The following is a 14,949-nucleotide window of genomic DNA, read 5'->3' as shown; positions in this document are numbered from 1 at the left end:
TTTAACCGGTTTCACGACAAAATCTACCCAAGAGTGGGGATTAATTGAGGAAAGCCATACTCTGAATTCAGTCTCTTTTTATAGATTCACAAATCACTATCGGTAATCGATTCCACATCAAACTTGTTTGATAAACGAGATGCTTTCCCATTCCACATTGTATTGATACCTTTCTTGGACGGATTCAAAAAACTATTTTCCTTGGTACAGGTGCAGGTGAAATGATCACAACATTGAGAGCAACCACACACAGCACTGAACGTATCGATACTGTATATTAAAACAGCTCGTCAGACGTATGCTAACACAGGGAGCTACAGTTAGCAGATTAAAACAAGTTTTCTTTGAGATCATAAAATGGTGCAGTAAAAACATTATTAACCTCAACACACCCGATGGAGGTGCTGACTCGTGCTGCTTTCTTAGTGCAATACTTCCCCAGTCAGATCCCTTTCCTGTGTATTAAGACACAAAGATTGATCTCGAGATGGCCATAGATATGGGGGTAAACACTAAGGACAGTGCCAGGCAGCTGTAGGTAAAGCAAAAACTAGGTTTTAGGTAAGGGGGGGGGGGGGGGGAATATGTGGCCCGATGTGGCCCGAACAGGTGGCCCGATCAAAACGGGGGGGGGGGATAAATGATAAATCCATAGATGGTGTTAACACTACAGGAGGTTAGTGGAGCCTCATCTAGAATGTGGACAGTTTTGGTCACCAGATCATGCTAACCTATACTGCTGCGGTGTGAGTACATATAGTTCTGTCTGCTAGGTATGGTGTTGATGGAAGAAAAGGAAAAGGAACAGGCAGACCGTGTAGGTGCTGGATGGGTGGGTGTAAATGATGCAACCAAGCCGTCTCTGCCAGAGCTTCAGGAAGCAGTGCAGAATAGGGATGTTTGGAGAAATCCTATCATGAATGTCACCAGAAGTCAGCCATCATTTGACGGAACGAGATAACTAATTATTTTGTTTCCTTGAACCCTTAAAGTTTAACTCATCCGAGATAATACATGAAATCCTGTAGCAAGGAAGATAAACTGTAGATGAAGCTACAAGTAGAATATTTAAAAGCTGATTTGGCGATGCTGTAGATGGCACTGTTTGAAAGGATCACAAAAAGGGTCGACCTCTGAAAATGATCCGAGCAGTTGTAAAATCCGTCACTCGCTAATGAGTTACTAACTTTTAGTTATTTTGAGGTGTGTCTGTGTCAGTCAAAGCTTTGGACTAGGTAAACCTTCCAGGACCGTGGAGACTGACTGACTGACAGACATGGGTCAATCCATCCTATATTAGGAAATCTAACCAGGACCAGTAGTACAGCCTAAATGTGTGAACACTGCGCAAGTTTTTGGTCTGGAGTGGCTGATTTCTCCAGAGGGTGTAGTGAGACTTGGGGTCATGGCGCCGTATTGAGCGATTCTCGCAGTCACATCATCCAGCACCACACCTCATTATGCTGACTAGTTCTTCACCTGCTGCCTTCCCCATAATAAATATTTTCATGTGACTTCAAAACTGATCAAAATTCTTGGATTAGTAAGGACTAGGTATGCTGGACGGATGGTCTGTGTGAAGAGTTTTACTAAAGGAAATAAGATTTATTGTCATAATTGAAATGGTTGATTGTGGGGATCGATTAATATAACATCGAATTGATTGCCGCACTGACATTCAGGAGGAATCACATGAAACTGTGTACTTCAGTGATGGTGTGCGTCGCATTGACTACATCTTCGCCTATGTGGATCACGATGATGACGAGAAGAAGAAGGTAAGACTGAAGAGTTGCATCACTATCGATGTGTGCTTATGAAGACTTAGAGTTTGAGCTCCTCATTGATTTACCATTCTCATTCCAGTTATCAATTTCTGTTTGATTATTTTGGGAGGTGTACAAGAGAATAGAGAATGGTGGTATTAGGCGCAATGTGATTGTTCCCTTTTGTTCATTGCCTTGCTTATTGTGGCCACCTGCTGCCCCACTGTCAGTTCATATCCTGAAGCACCTTGCTCTTCCATGAGCGTTGCGTCTCCAGTAATTAAAGGAGAGGAGGCAAAAGTAGAAATGGAAGTATTTGTGGAATATCCCCTGTGGGAGAAAGACCAATGACAAAATGTAAACAGAGAAAAGTCCTGTTGAACGTGAACTGTCATGTGGCCCGTGTTCTGTCCGTGCCAAACCACACAGGCCTCCTTAAGACGAAACATTTTTCAGTCAGTGCTGTTTGCTTTTGGGGTGAGAGGGCTCCCAGGCTAAGAGGGCAGCTTTGACAAACTTTGCTGTGGCTGAAGTTCCACAGTTTTGTGCACTTTTGAAACGTTACCAAATTTCCAAAACCAAATTTCCTCTGGTGCCCGGCAATACCGCCGTGCAGCTCATAGAGACTATATTTGGAGGGAGAGATGCACAATATTTGATTGCTTAATTGCATAATTAAAATCAACAAAAGATTGTCATAAAATATTTTCTTAATCAATTGGCTAATAGCATAACTAAACCACTAGTGCTTCATCCAAAGATGTAACTTTTAGAAATTTAATTAAATAAGTCATTAATAAAAAATAAAAATTTAATTTATTAATCAATAAATAATTAATCGATTTATTAATTAATCAATAAATCAAAAATACCCTTTACAGACAAATCACTTGGTCATTGTCATGTGCAAATATCAGCTTCCTAGCTCTAAAGGTGCCTGAGATATTGGCCAGAGGCGCCCCGGCAATGCCGCGCTGGAGGATATTTAATTATTTGGCATGGGGGCGGTGCACTTTGAATGTATGTGTAGTTGTTGTCCACCGAACCTTTCCTATGCCATCCCCAGGTGCTGCATAACGTCATTGCTGGGCACCGTAGGGGGCTCGGTAATGACGCTCGCTGAAAGGGAGTACTCAGTTTTCACTCTGGTTGTTTGTTTTCTTGGTTGTTTGTTTATTACTAGGCAAAAAATTATTTATTAATTTTTGCAAGTATGTTGATCATTACAGTTTGTGTGTGTGTGTGTTTGTTACTTGGCAAAAAAAAAAAAAAAGTTTTTTGCAAGTATGTTGGTCACTCGTGTGTGTGTGTGTGTGTGTGTGTGTGTGTGTGTGTGTGTGTGTGTGTGTGTGTGTGTGTGTGTGTGTGTGTGTGTGTGTGTGTGTGTGTGTGTGTGTGTGTGTGTGTGTGTGTGTGTGTGTGTGTTTGTCCGCTCACTTATACTTGCCCATAGGTCACAATTTTAAACCGATCTTCACGAAACTTCACCAAATGGTAGAGTTCGTGGTCCGCCAAAATCCTATATATTTTTGGGGTCAAAAGGTCAACTTAGGCCAAAGGTCAACCACTTTTTTCAAATTTCTAAAATCCTCAATTTTAATCCGATTGACTTGAAATTTGAATAGGATTTTTATATCGGCAAAATGAATTCAACCACCAACTATTTTTGAGATCAGCGTAGGCCAAAAGGTCAACATAGGCCAAAGGTCAACCACTTTTTTAGAATTTCTAAAACCTCAATTTTAATCCGATTGACTTGAAATTTGAATAGGATTTTCATATCAGCTAACTGAATTCAACCACCCACTATTTTTGAGATCAGCATATGTCAAAAGGTCAACATAGGTCAAAAGTCAACAATTTCAAACATCTAAAATCCAAAATTTTCATCCGATTCTCTTGAAATTTGAATGGGATTTACATATCAGGTAACTGAACTATTTTTGAGATCAGCATAGGCCAAAAGGTCAAAATAGGCCAAAGGTCAACCACTTTTTTCAAATTTCTAAAATCCTCAATTTTAATCTGATTGACTTGAAATTTGAATAGGATTTTTATATCGGCAAAATGAATTCAACCACCAACTATTTTTGAGATCAGCGTAGGCCAAAAGGTCAACATAGGCCAAAGGTCAACCACTTTTTTAGAATTTCTAAAACCTCAATTTCATCTGATTGACTTGAAATTTGAATTGGATTTTCATAAAGTGGACATCTCTCTGACCATTCTCAGAGAGCCTCCTCAGCGTCGACTAGTCTGGCATTTCACTCAGGCCAACTGGCACGGTCTTCAAGCAGCCATCAATCATCTGGACTGGTCTCCCATCTCGACCGCCTCTGACATCAACTCATCCTGGGAATTCTTCCAGAGTAAATTGCTCTCTCTCATGCACAGATTTATCCCATCTTGTCTTCAGTTGTCATACCCTTCCTCCCATCCATGGTACACGGAATCTTGTGGTGAGGCTGTTGCCCAGGAACAACTTGCCTTCGTCTCCTGGAAAGCAAATCCAACAGAAGGAAATCTCATTTCCTTTCACAAAGCCCGAAACAAGTGTGTGTCCACCCTCAGGAGAGCCAGGAAACAATATATCTCCGTTCCCGAACTCTCTTATCTGTCTCCCTCTTCCAAATCCTGGTGGCGTCTGGTCAAATCTGTTTCTGGTGTTTGTTCCCGCTCCATCCTCTCCCTTACCTCAAACGGCTACACAGCTGACTCCGCACGTGAAAAAGCTGAATGCTTCAACTCTGTGCTTGCCTCTAAATCTTGTGTCCCAAACCCATCCCTCTCTGTACCCACCGTACCCAGTCATACCCAGCTGCTCCTGGACACTAAGTCCTTTCCTCCTGACAAGGTGGAAAAGTTTCTGTCAACCCTCGACTCTGATGCTGCAACTGGACCTGACGGCATCAGCCCACGGGTCCTAAAATCCTGTTCTTCCGCTCTTTCACTCCCTCTCTCTGTTCTCTTCACCCTCTCTTTTGCTCAAGGTCATCTGCCATCTGCTTGGAAATCAGCCAACATCACCGCTTTACACAAAAAAGGTGCAAAAACAGATCCTTGCAACTACAGACCAATCAGCCTTCTCCCAATAATCAGCAAAGTCATTGAATCCATCATTGCTTTGGATATGAAATCTTTCCTGTTCTCCAATGGCTTGATCTCTGATCATCAATTTGGTTTCAGACCAGGTCAATCTACTCTGGACATGCTGCTTCTGCTGTCTCAACAATGGATGGAGGTCCTCAATGCCAAACAGGAAATTAGAGCTGTCTCCCTTGACATATCACGTGCCTTCGATACGGTCTGGCACCCCGCTCTGCTCACCAAACTCTCCTCCTTTGGTATCCATGGAAATCTCCACGCATGGCTGGCGGACTTCCTCTCTAGTCGCAGTCAACGTGTGGCCCTGAATGGGTTTCTCTCATCTCCTCTTCCTGTTCAGGCTGGAGTTACCCAAGACAGCGTTCTGGGCCCTGTGCTTTTTCTGGTCTTCATCAATGATCTCTCTGACTCTCTTGAAAATCCTCTCTATCTCTTTGCTGATGACTCCACTCTCTGCCGCTCCATTCCTCATCCCTCAGATCGGCAGTCTGCAGCCTCCTCACTCTCTGCAGACCTGGACACAATCACAGACTGGGCAAACAAGTGGAACATGTCTTTCAATCCTGACAAATACACTGATGACACAAAATACACAAATACCTGACAAATGACAAATACATACACTCTTACGATGTCTCTCCGAAAAGACCGACTGGACAACCCTTCCATCCACTTTCTGAATAATCCTCTCCAAGAAGTTCTGTCACTCAAGCTTTTGGGTCTCACTATCTGCCATGATCTTTCCTGGGAAAACCAAATTTCCAAGTTGGCCTCCAAAGCCAGTCGCCGACTGGGCATCCTCCATCGTGCGAAGTCCTTCCTTGGCACACCTGAGCTCCTCACCACATACAAGGCTTTCATCCGCAGCTCAATGGAGTACTGCTCTCCCCTCTGGGCTGGTGCTCCTGCCTCACACCTAGCTCGTCTTCACACTGTTGAAACCAAAGCGTTCAGAATCATTGGAATCTCCCGCGATGAAGCTATCTCCGAGGGCCTTTCACTTACTCACCGCAGGCAGGTTGGTGGTCTTTCCGTCTTCTACCGACTCCTCTCCGGCCTTGCTCCCCCAGCTCTTTCTGGGCTCTGTCCCCCAAATATTCCTACAGGTCGCACAAGATCTGCCTGCAACCCTCTCAAGGTTAAACTGCCAAAATCAAGACTCTCTGCTCACCTTCACTCCTTCATTCCTCTTTTCTCCTGCCTCTGGAACAAACTCCCTCACTCTCTTCAATCCCACTCCTCCCTCCAGGTCTTTAAAACCTCTGTTCACCACCATCTCTTTTCTTCCCCCATCCAAAACCTTGATCTTTTCTACCCCCGCTAATTTCACCCCAAATCCACTTTTTTGAACTACCATCTTCTTTCCTGGAAGTCCTTGGTGTCCTTGTGTTTTATACTTCTCCCACCCTCCTCCCCCTTCCCACGCCTCCTCCTCCCCAAGCCCTCTCCTTCCCACACATCTCCCGATGTCCCTGCTCTCAAATGTTGTGTTTGTGTGCTTCCCCTTCTCTCTCCATCTTGTCTACCTCTCCCTCTTTTTATATATTTTATTTTTTTGTGATAGTGAAATATGTGATATATTTTTGATATATTTATGATTATTTGATATATTTGATATATTTTTGCAATATTTGCAAGCAATATTTGATGTATTTTTGATTAATGTGATATATTTTTGTGATTTTTTTTTGTGATAAATGTTATCTCTTTCACGAGCCTCGATTCTGTATACAAAAAAAAAAAATCAGCTTCCTGAATTCAACCACTAATTATTTTTGAGGTCAAAAGGGAGCTCTACTGAGTGCCATTCTACTTTGTTCTGTTTTGCCAAGTGTCGCTCTATGAGTGATTTTTCATTTGTTTGTCCGGGCGATATTTCAGCCATCCTTTGAGCTAGGAAGCTGAAACTTTTGGCACAATAGTGAGCAAGTGCTTTGTCAAAAACGCTATTTTTTGTTTTTTGATTAATCAATTAATTGATGAGTTATTTAATTATTAGCAATTAATTAAGTACCTATACATTTCCTTTCTCTTCTGGCCATTATCTCAGGCACCTTTTGAGTTAGGAAGCTGATATTTGGACATGCCAATGACCAAGTGATTTGTCTGTAAAGGGTATTTTTGATTTATTGATTAATCAATTAATTATTTAATTTTTTATTGATGACTTATTTAATTAAATTTCTAAAAGTTACATCTTCTGATGAAGTGCATGTGGTCTAGTTATGCTATTAGCCAATTGATTAAGAAAATATTTTATGACAATCTTTTATTGATTTTAATTATGCGCCATTATGCGCCAATTAATCAATCAAATATTGTGCACCTCCCCCTCCCAATGAGCTGCACGGCGGTATTGCCGGGCACCAGAGGCGGCGCTGGAGAATAATTAATTATTTGGCATGGGGGCAGTGTACTTTGTATCTGTACTTGTTTTTCTTGTTTTCTTTACTTATCCCTACCGACGTCTTCTTCTTCAACACACATTTCCACATTTCACACATTCATCCTTTGAATTTGTTAAGCTAACATACCACTCGGTCTATGCAGTAAAGTATTGAGTGCTTGTGATGATAAGACTCTATTGGTTGAGAATGTTTCACCCGACTGAACACAAAGGAAAAATCTGTTGCTCTGCTCTCCATAGGCACCACCTTTGGAACGGCTCAACTTTGCCAAACACAACAACCTTTACTCTGCGGCCCTTCTTCTTGCTGTGTTTCCTTCTCACAGTTTATTATCCTTCTTTACATTCTCCATTTGTCTCATATTCTTATTTTACTCCATGATTATTATTAGTCTTTTTAGCTCACCTGGAACAAAGTTCAGGGGAGCTTATGCGATGGCGCATCGACAGTCTTTCCGTCCGTCCGTCCGCCCGTAAACACTTGCAACCTCTTCTCCGAAACCACTGAAGGGATTGTTACCAAACTTGGCACAAATTATATTTGTTGTGTTGTGACTAAAGTTTGTTTACAGCATTAAAAAAACAATCGAGGTCTAAGGTGGTTTACCGGGGTCAAAGTGGATCCAGGTTTGACCCTCCCCCCTCCAAAATAGGAATTTGCTTTTTCCTCTGAAACTACACACACTATTTCGATGAAACTTGACCACAACCTTCACCACCCGTGCTGTACCAAAGTTTGTTCACGGGATTTAAAAAATCTGACGCTTTCGCGGGCAACGGAGGGCGAGAAGGGGGGGGGGGGGGGGTTGCCCCCCAAAATAGTTATTTGTTTGTTTGTTTAAAGACATATGATTGTGTTAGTAAGATTCTACATCCTGCCCTGTCTTCTACATGCTGCCCTTTATTCTACCCGGTGAGCGCCAGGGGTGTTGCACCTATGTTTTAATATTTAAATCGTGTTTGTCTCATGATCTTCGTCTATGACATAATCCACCTGTTGAGTTTTGAAGACTAAGTTTAAATGGCCTAGGTTGCAGTATTCCAACAACATGGCAGAATATACAGATCCTGAGGCTGTTTGAAGGCCCATTCCAGCTATTGAGGTGCTATGAAGTCTACATAATGACCCTTGGTTCTGTTTGCAGAAGCAGCGATACAGCTTTGAGGCAAACCTGCGAGAAACCTTCCATCTGGAGTTGGAGAAGGTTGACAAAAAGGTCCGTGATCGAGCTTGCAATGCTGTGAAAATCCCTCCATTGTGTGCATGAAGATGTGTGAGAAGTGGTGTTGTGGATGTACAGTGCATCCGTTGGTTGATTTGTTAAAAGTCTGTTTTCGGTTCTTGTTATCCATTTGTGCATGGGATTACAACTGGTTACCAAGTGTAACGTCATACGATGAGATTTGAATGCTTGGAGGCTCGAGCAATGAAGGGATGTAATGTATTATAGTGGACTTTGACAATTTGGGGAGATCACTTGAATTGGCAAAATGTCAGGCCAGTGAGATTTGTTCATTGACTTTATCCCCAGATTGACACATTGAGTGTGTAGCTTGTATTCTTGTCAGGCTTCAAAACCCATGGCGATACAAAAACTTAAATTAAATTAGCCATTCAAATACAGGCCACATTGGATGAAATCATCAGAACTTTGATTGAGGCATGCTGTCTGCAATGGGAAGCGAGGAGAAGCTGACATTTTGGATGTTAAACACTTCGTCTCAGCGAAAGCATATGGCTGCAGAATGTAGGCCACACCTGATTTTATTTCGCATATTTGAAATCGGGCTATTAATTCACTTATATCGGCCACACATTTCATATTGGTACACCTTGAGCATTGCTAAAGAGTGGTTTTACCAAAACACTGTGTGCACAAAATACAAATACACTCCACCAAATGTGCTCCACATCCCTGTCTGGCTCTTTTTGGAACTTTGCAGTGAAGTACATTGATGAAATACATAGTGCAAAACAGCACAACTTCATGTTTATTAAGGCATATTTGCTTTATTTCCTTGAGCAGGTTCCATGTGGCTACAGTCTACGATAACAGGTGCTTACTAAATAATAGAAAAACCCTTTCATGACTATGAAAGTGTTTTTTCTATTTAAAAAAAAAAATTGTATACAAAGTCAAGGCTCTTGGAAGAGCTAGAACACAGAATGGATCAGGATAGAACAGACCAAAATGTATAAAGAGGAGGGAAACACCAGTAAGTAGCAGGGCTGAGGGACAAAATGTGGGGAAATTTGGACAAATAATGGGTGTGGGGAGGAATGAGGGGCAGGGGAGGATGCATGGTGTGGACAAGATGGATACAGAAACAAACTCTCAGGAAGAATCGGAAACTAAATTTGGAAGGTGAGCTTGAGGCAAGAAGGTGGGGGTAGGGGGGAAGGGTCAAGAGAAGAGGAAAAGAGTATTCGGGGTTAACGGGGGCAGGAACAATCATGATAGGCCCATAGACTGACCTTCACCGTGGGAGTATCTGATAATTTTAACGACTTAGTTATCCCTTAGAATACCTTACTCAATGCAACGAGTGGGTGCCCCAGGGGAGCTCGCTTCACTTTAAGTAGATCAAGGCCTTGTTTTCCACGGTGTCAAGCGGGGCAGCCATCCCAGAGAGGAGGGCAGTACTCCATCAAGCTGTGGATGAAAGCCTTATAGTGGCTCGGAGTTCAGGTGTGCCAAGGAAGGGCTTCGTACGATGGACGATGCCCAGTTGGCGGCTCGATTTTGGGGCCAACTTTGAAATGTGGTTTACCCAAGATGGATCATTTTTGATTGCCATGCAGCCAAATTGTACACTATTCTGTACAACTGAGTAAAATGCTAATCATTACACATGATGGATAACTCCACTTAAATAATTAACAGATCTGTTTGAACCTGCGGTATTCAATTTGGAGGTTTATGATGCTCATGTTCAAATTAGCAGATATTTGAATTATCCTCAGTACTCTTCCTGGAACAAACTTTGTGTTTTATCTGGTTTGGACTGCATAAAGTCGAGAGATGTTACAGTGGTGCATCGATCTTGATCATGTGTTAGGCCATGTGTCGCAATTAACCATGTGATCACAGATGTCTCTGGATGGACGAACAAACTTTGTGAAGGTGAATGTTCCATTCGACGTGGCCTGCCTGTATGCTGAGAAGTTGCAGATCAAGGTATGACGTTCCTCCAGGCCTTGCCACACAACGCAATCTACAACATTTAGGATCAGACTTGTCCAACGCATTTTTAGTATTACCTCTGCCACCGAAGGTGGACGGAAGTTATGCTTTGACCCCTGTGTCTAATTTTGTCAGCAGGATATCTCGAGACGTTATGGACGGATTTGGATGAAATTTGTTGGATAGGTTGGATGTGTGCCAAGGACGAATTGATTCAATTTTGGTGAAGATCTGGATACTATAATTATTTTTTTTTAATTCTACGCGATACTTCACCATTGAAAGATGGGGTCAAAAACGATATATGGCATGATATTTCAAAACGTTGTCGATGGATTGTGACAACTTTGTGGATGAATTGGGTGGGTGACGAGAACAAGCACATTTGATTTTGTTTGTTCAGTTCAGCCTCGCAGAAACTGTTCAGCTTCGTGAAGGTATGTGTGCTCTTCCAAGTGCCGTTGTAGTTATTGCTATTATTATTTATTGTTATAATTGTCATGCTTGTGAGGAGCTTGTACTCATTCCCAAATGAGAGGCAATGGCATTAGAAAATGTAAACATACTTTTATAACGATGACGTTTGGAGACACAGCAAAATGTCGACTGTTTATGACATTCGCACCTGGTGTCTCAGCAGAATCAAGCAAGTGTTCAGATGGGAAGGTGAACTAATTGTGGTTCTGCTTCCTTTAAACTTCATGTGTCTAGCAACGATCTTATTTTGGCCTTTTCTCACTAATTAGACTTTGTCAGTTTATACAACAACAACAACAACAACAACAACAGGCATTTTAAGGCCATTTTCCCTGCAAGAGCAGGGGTTAGCCTTGCGGTCCCCATGACGATGTTCTCCATTTTGCCCTATTTTCTGCATCTCCCCTTGTTAACCCCCTTGCCCGCATTTCTTCTTCCACCATCTTTAGTCGTAATTGTCATGGTTCTCTTTTTGAGGCAATGTTTTTATGGCCGGATGCCCTTCCTGATGCCATTGAAATTACCCATTCAAATTATCCTTTATAATTACCCTTTAGAATTACCCTTTAGAATTAACCTTTATAATTAACCTTTAGAATTACTCTTTGGAATTAACCTTTAGAATTAACCTTTGGAATTAACCTTTAGAATTACCCTTTAGAATTAACCTTTAGAATTACCCTTTATAATTAACCTTTAGAATTACCCTTTGTAATTAACCTTTAGAATTACCCTTTATAATTAACCTTTAGAATTACCCTTTTGTAGCGGTTACCGCTGGATGCACACAATCGCCTTGCACCGGCCAGAACACGGCCAGACGCGCCTCTCCCGGGCATGCCCGGACTCACTGTTCCCGGGCACGCCCGAACCTCCCGGGCACGCCCGGTCTCGTCTTTCCCGGGCATGCCCGCTCTCGCCTTTCCAGGGCTCGCCCAGAGCGTCCGGCATGCCCGCTATCGCCTTTTCAGGGCTCGCCCAGAGCGTCCGGGCATGCCCGCTATCGCCTTTCCAGCGCTCGCCCAGAGCGTCCGGGCATGCCCGCTATCGCCTTTTCAGGGCTCGCCCAGAGCGTCCGGGCATGCCCGCTATCGCCTTTCCAGGGCTCGCCCAGAGCGTCCGGGCATGCCCGCTATCGCCTTTCCAGGGCTCGCCCAGAGCGTCCGGGCATGCCCGCTCTCGCCTTTCCAGTGCTCGTCCAGAGCGCCCGGGCACGCCCAGCCTCGACTTGCCAGGCCGCAGCCAAACACGCCCGGGCAGGTCCAGACTCGCCTTTCCAAGGCTCGCCCTTGACACCCGGGCATGCCCGGTATAGCTTTTGCCGGGCAAACTTCCCGACATAAATGTGTATATATATTGCTGCCCGATAAACGGGCTTGTGAGAATACCTGAGCTGTTTTGTTTCAATAAAGCAACTCGGACGAATTCCGTCTTTGGTCGCGTCACTTCTTTCGACTCGCGTTGGAGCGCAGTTCCTTCACTTTATAATTAACCTTTAGAATTACCCTTTATAATTAACCTTTAGAATCAACCATTAGAATTAACCTTTAGAATTACCCTTTATAATTAACCTTTAGAATTACCCTTTATAATTAACCTTTAGAATCAACCATTAGAATTAACCTTTAGAATTACCCTTTAGAATTAACCTTTAGAATTACCCTTTATAATTAACCTTTAGAATCAGCCTTTCGAATTGCCCTTTCGAATTGCCCTTTCGAATTGCCCTTTCGAATTGCCCTTTCGAATTGCCCTTTCGAATTGCCCTTTCGAATTGCCCTTTAGAATTGCCCTTTAGAATTGCCCTTTAGAATTGCCCTTTAGAATTGCCCTTTAGAATTGCCCTTTAGAATTGCCCTTTAGAATTGCCCTTTAGAATTGCCCTTTAGAATTGCCCTTTAGAATTGCCCTTTAGAATTGCCCTTTAGAATTGCCCTTTTGAATTATCCATTAGAATTACCCTTTAGAATTACCCTTTAGAATTACCCTTTAGAATTACCCTTTAGAATTACCCTTTAGAATTACCCTTTAGAATTACCCTTTTGAATCATCCATTAGAATTACCCTTTAGAATTACCCTTTTGAATCACCCTTTAGAATTACCCTTTTGAATTACCCTTTAGAATTACCCTTTAGAATTACCCTTTAGAATTACCCTTTAGAATTACCCTTTTGAATTACCCTTTTGAATTACCCTTTTGAATTACCCTTTTGAATTACCCTTTTGAATTACCCTTTTGAATTACCCTTTTGAATTACCCTTTAGAATTACCCTTTAGAATTACCCTTTAGAATTACCCTTTAGAACCCATTATAATTAAACATGGTGGATTAGAAAGGTTCCTCTTTTTAATTTTTGATGGACAGACAGACATAGCCAAATATTGAAGCAGCATCAATGCTTAAAATTTTGGGAACAAACACGTTTTGTTTTAATTTTGATGAATTGATAGCAAAATGTCTTCACTTGTGGTCAGTGTTCCCATATAAGAACTCTGTGTTTGTCATGCAGGTATAAGCTCCCCAATGAGGCCTGAACCCCTGTTAAAAAAACTTCATGACATCCTACTGTCTGAATATTTTAACAGGATGCAGATGCGGAAGGAAACTTTTGATCTGCTGTATAAGATGTATTAATAACCACTAGATAGTAGATATGTACGTCTTAGACAAAATTATTGTCCGTGAAACTCTAAATGTTCAACACCCCTAGCCATTTGCCGATGAATGTGTTCCCAGCATAAATGATTGAGAAAATCAGGACGGACTATCTCCATAAATAATTATCCTGTTACTCCCACCGGGAAGTGCCTCTTGTGTGCCGCCTAGAGGTGGAGACCTGTATCATGAATACCACAGTAACAGAGAAACCATCAATGGCAGCAGTTTTGCCCTTTGGTGGCTGTTTGATAAAAAAATGTTACGTCTGTACCATGCATTGTCTATGCACCTGAATTGTGTTGTGGACATGCAGGTGGAGCTGCATGAGGTGCCTTGTGAGGAGAAACCACAGAGCAACTTCATGAAGCAGTTTATACGTCTCGGAATGGGTTCCGCCCAGGAATCCTCCGAGCCCCACAACCTGTCTGTTCCTTTTCGCAATGATCTCCGTGAGGCCTTTGTGCTAGACAACCCGAATACTTTCTTGAGCGGAGCGATGCGCAGCCGTATTGTGAGTTGTCTGAGGCTTTATTTTTTATTCTAATTTGTGTGTCCAAAAAGGTATAGGGATTTGGAATTGAATATAAATGTGATTATGAGAGGTCACTTATTTATTCCACAAACACAATGTGGTTGGGGGAGGGGGTTGGGCAAGGGGTCAGGATTCCCACCACGTATTTGTAATAAGTGCATAGAACTGAAAATAAGTTTGTTTTGGTGTCTACATGAGGTGTTGAAATGAACACTTGGCTCTCTTGATTAGAAACGGATTTTTGCAAAGCCAGCAAATGTTAGGCCCTTTACAGTTGCATCAGATGAGTGTGTCTCTCCATCAATCTCTTGTTTAAAACTTATCATGTACTTCCTGCCAGGTGGCCCACATCTTGTCACGTTGTGAATACTTGGACGGTGAAAACAAACGGCGTTTCGGCATCGACTACCTCGTCAATAATGGCACTTACACTGCGGCCTTCACAATGCATGACGTGAGTTTAGCCAAGCTTCATCTCGGCTATCTGCGGACCTGCAAAAGGAGCTTGTGTACTCTCCCTCACAAATGAAACCTCTGTGTACGAATGTGTGGTTTTTGGGACGTATGTACAGAGCAAGTACTGGCAAGAATCTGCGGATTCGCCCGAGGACTCTGCCCGTGCACGTCTTTACCAGCAATGGGGTCGACCTTTTGCGTGTCAGATTCTGCAGCCACACAGTCTTATCAGGTACACGAGCATCCCTTTTATAGGCTGCCTGCTGACTATTCCGCACTCCTTGCAATTATCGACATTGACCCACCCCACAAATATAACTGAATTTCTGTTTCTATAGCTTTTGTTCATCAGTGATCTCT

At 42.6% G+C, this 14,949-nt stretch overlaps 1 protein-coding gene across 7 annotated transcripts in view; it reads left to right on the top strand.

Annotated features, from left to right (window-relative positions):
* The window catches only part of ANO5 (anoctamin 5), a 97,134-nt gene that overhangs the window by 39,867 nt on the left and 42,318 nt on the right, over positions 1-14,949 (top strand). For all 7 annotated transcript variants that reach the window (XM_078782198.1, XM_068099833.2, XM_078782197.1 and 4 more), the window contains 6 exons: positions 1,683-1,778; positions 8,424-8,495; positions 10,371-10,457; positions 13,915-14,112; positions 14,474-14,587; positions 14,706-14,821. In XM_078782198.1, coding sequence (XP_078638324.1) covers positions 1,683-1,778; positions 8,424-8,495; positions 10,371-10,457; positions 13,915-14,112; positions 14,474-14,587; positions 14,706-14,821 — 683 coding nt within the window. The remainder of the gene's footprint in view (positions 1-1,682; positions 1,779-8,423; positions 8,496-10,370; positions 10,458-13,914; positions 14,113-14,473; positions 14,588-14,705; positions 14,822-14,949) is intronic.

The sequence above is a fragment of the Myxine glutinosa genome, chromosome 7 (assembly GCF_964187855.1).
Source record: "Myxine glutinosa chromosome 7, kmMyxGlut1.1, whole genome shotgun sequence".
Classification (NCBI taxonomy): domain Eukaryota; kingdom Metazoa; phylum Chordata; class Myxini; order Myxiniformes; family Myxinidae; genus Myxine; species Myxine glutinosa.
Note: the sequence above shows the minus strand (reverse complement) of the source record. Positions and strands in the feature narration are given on the sequence as shown.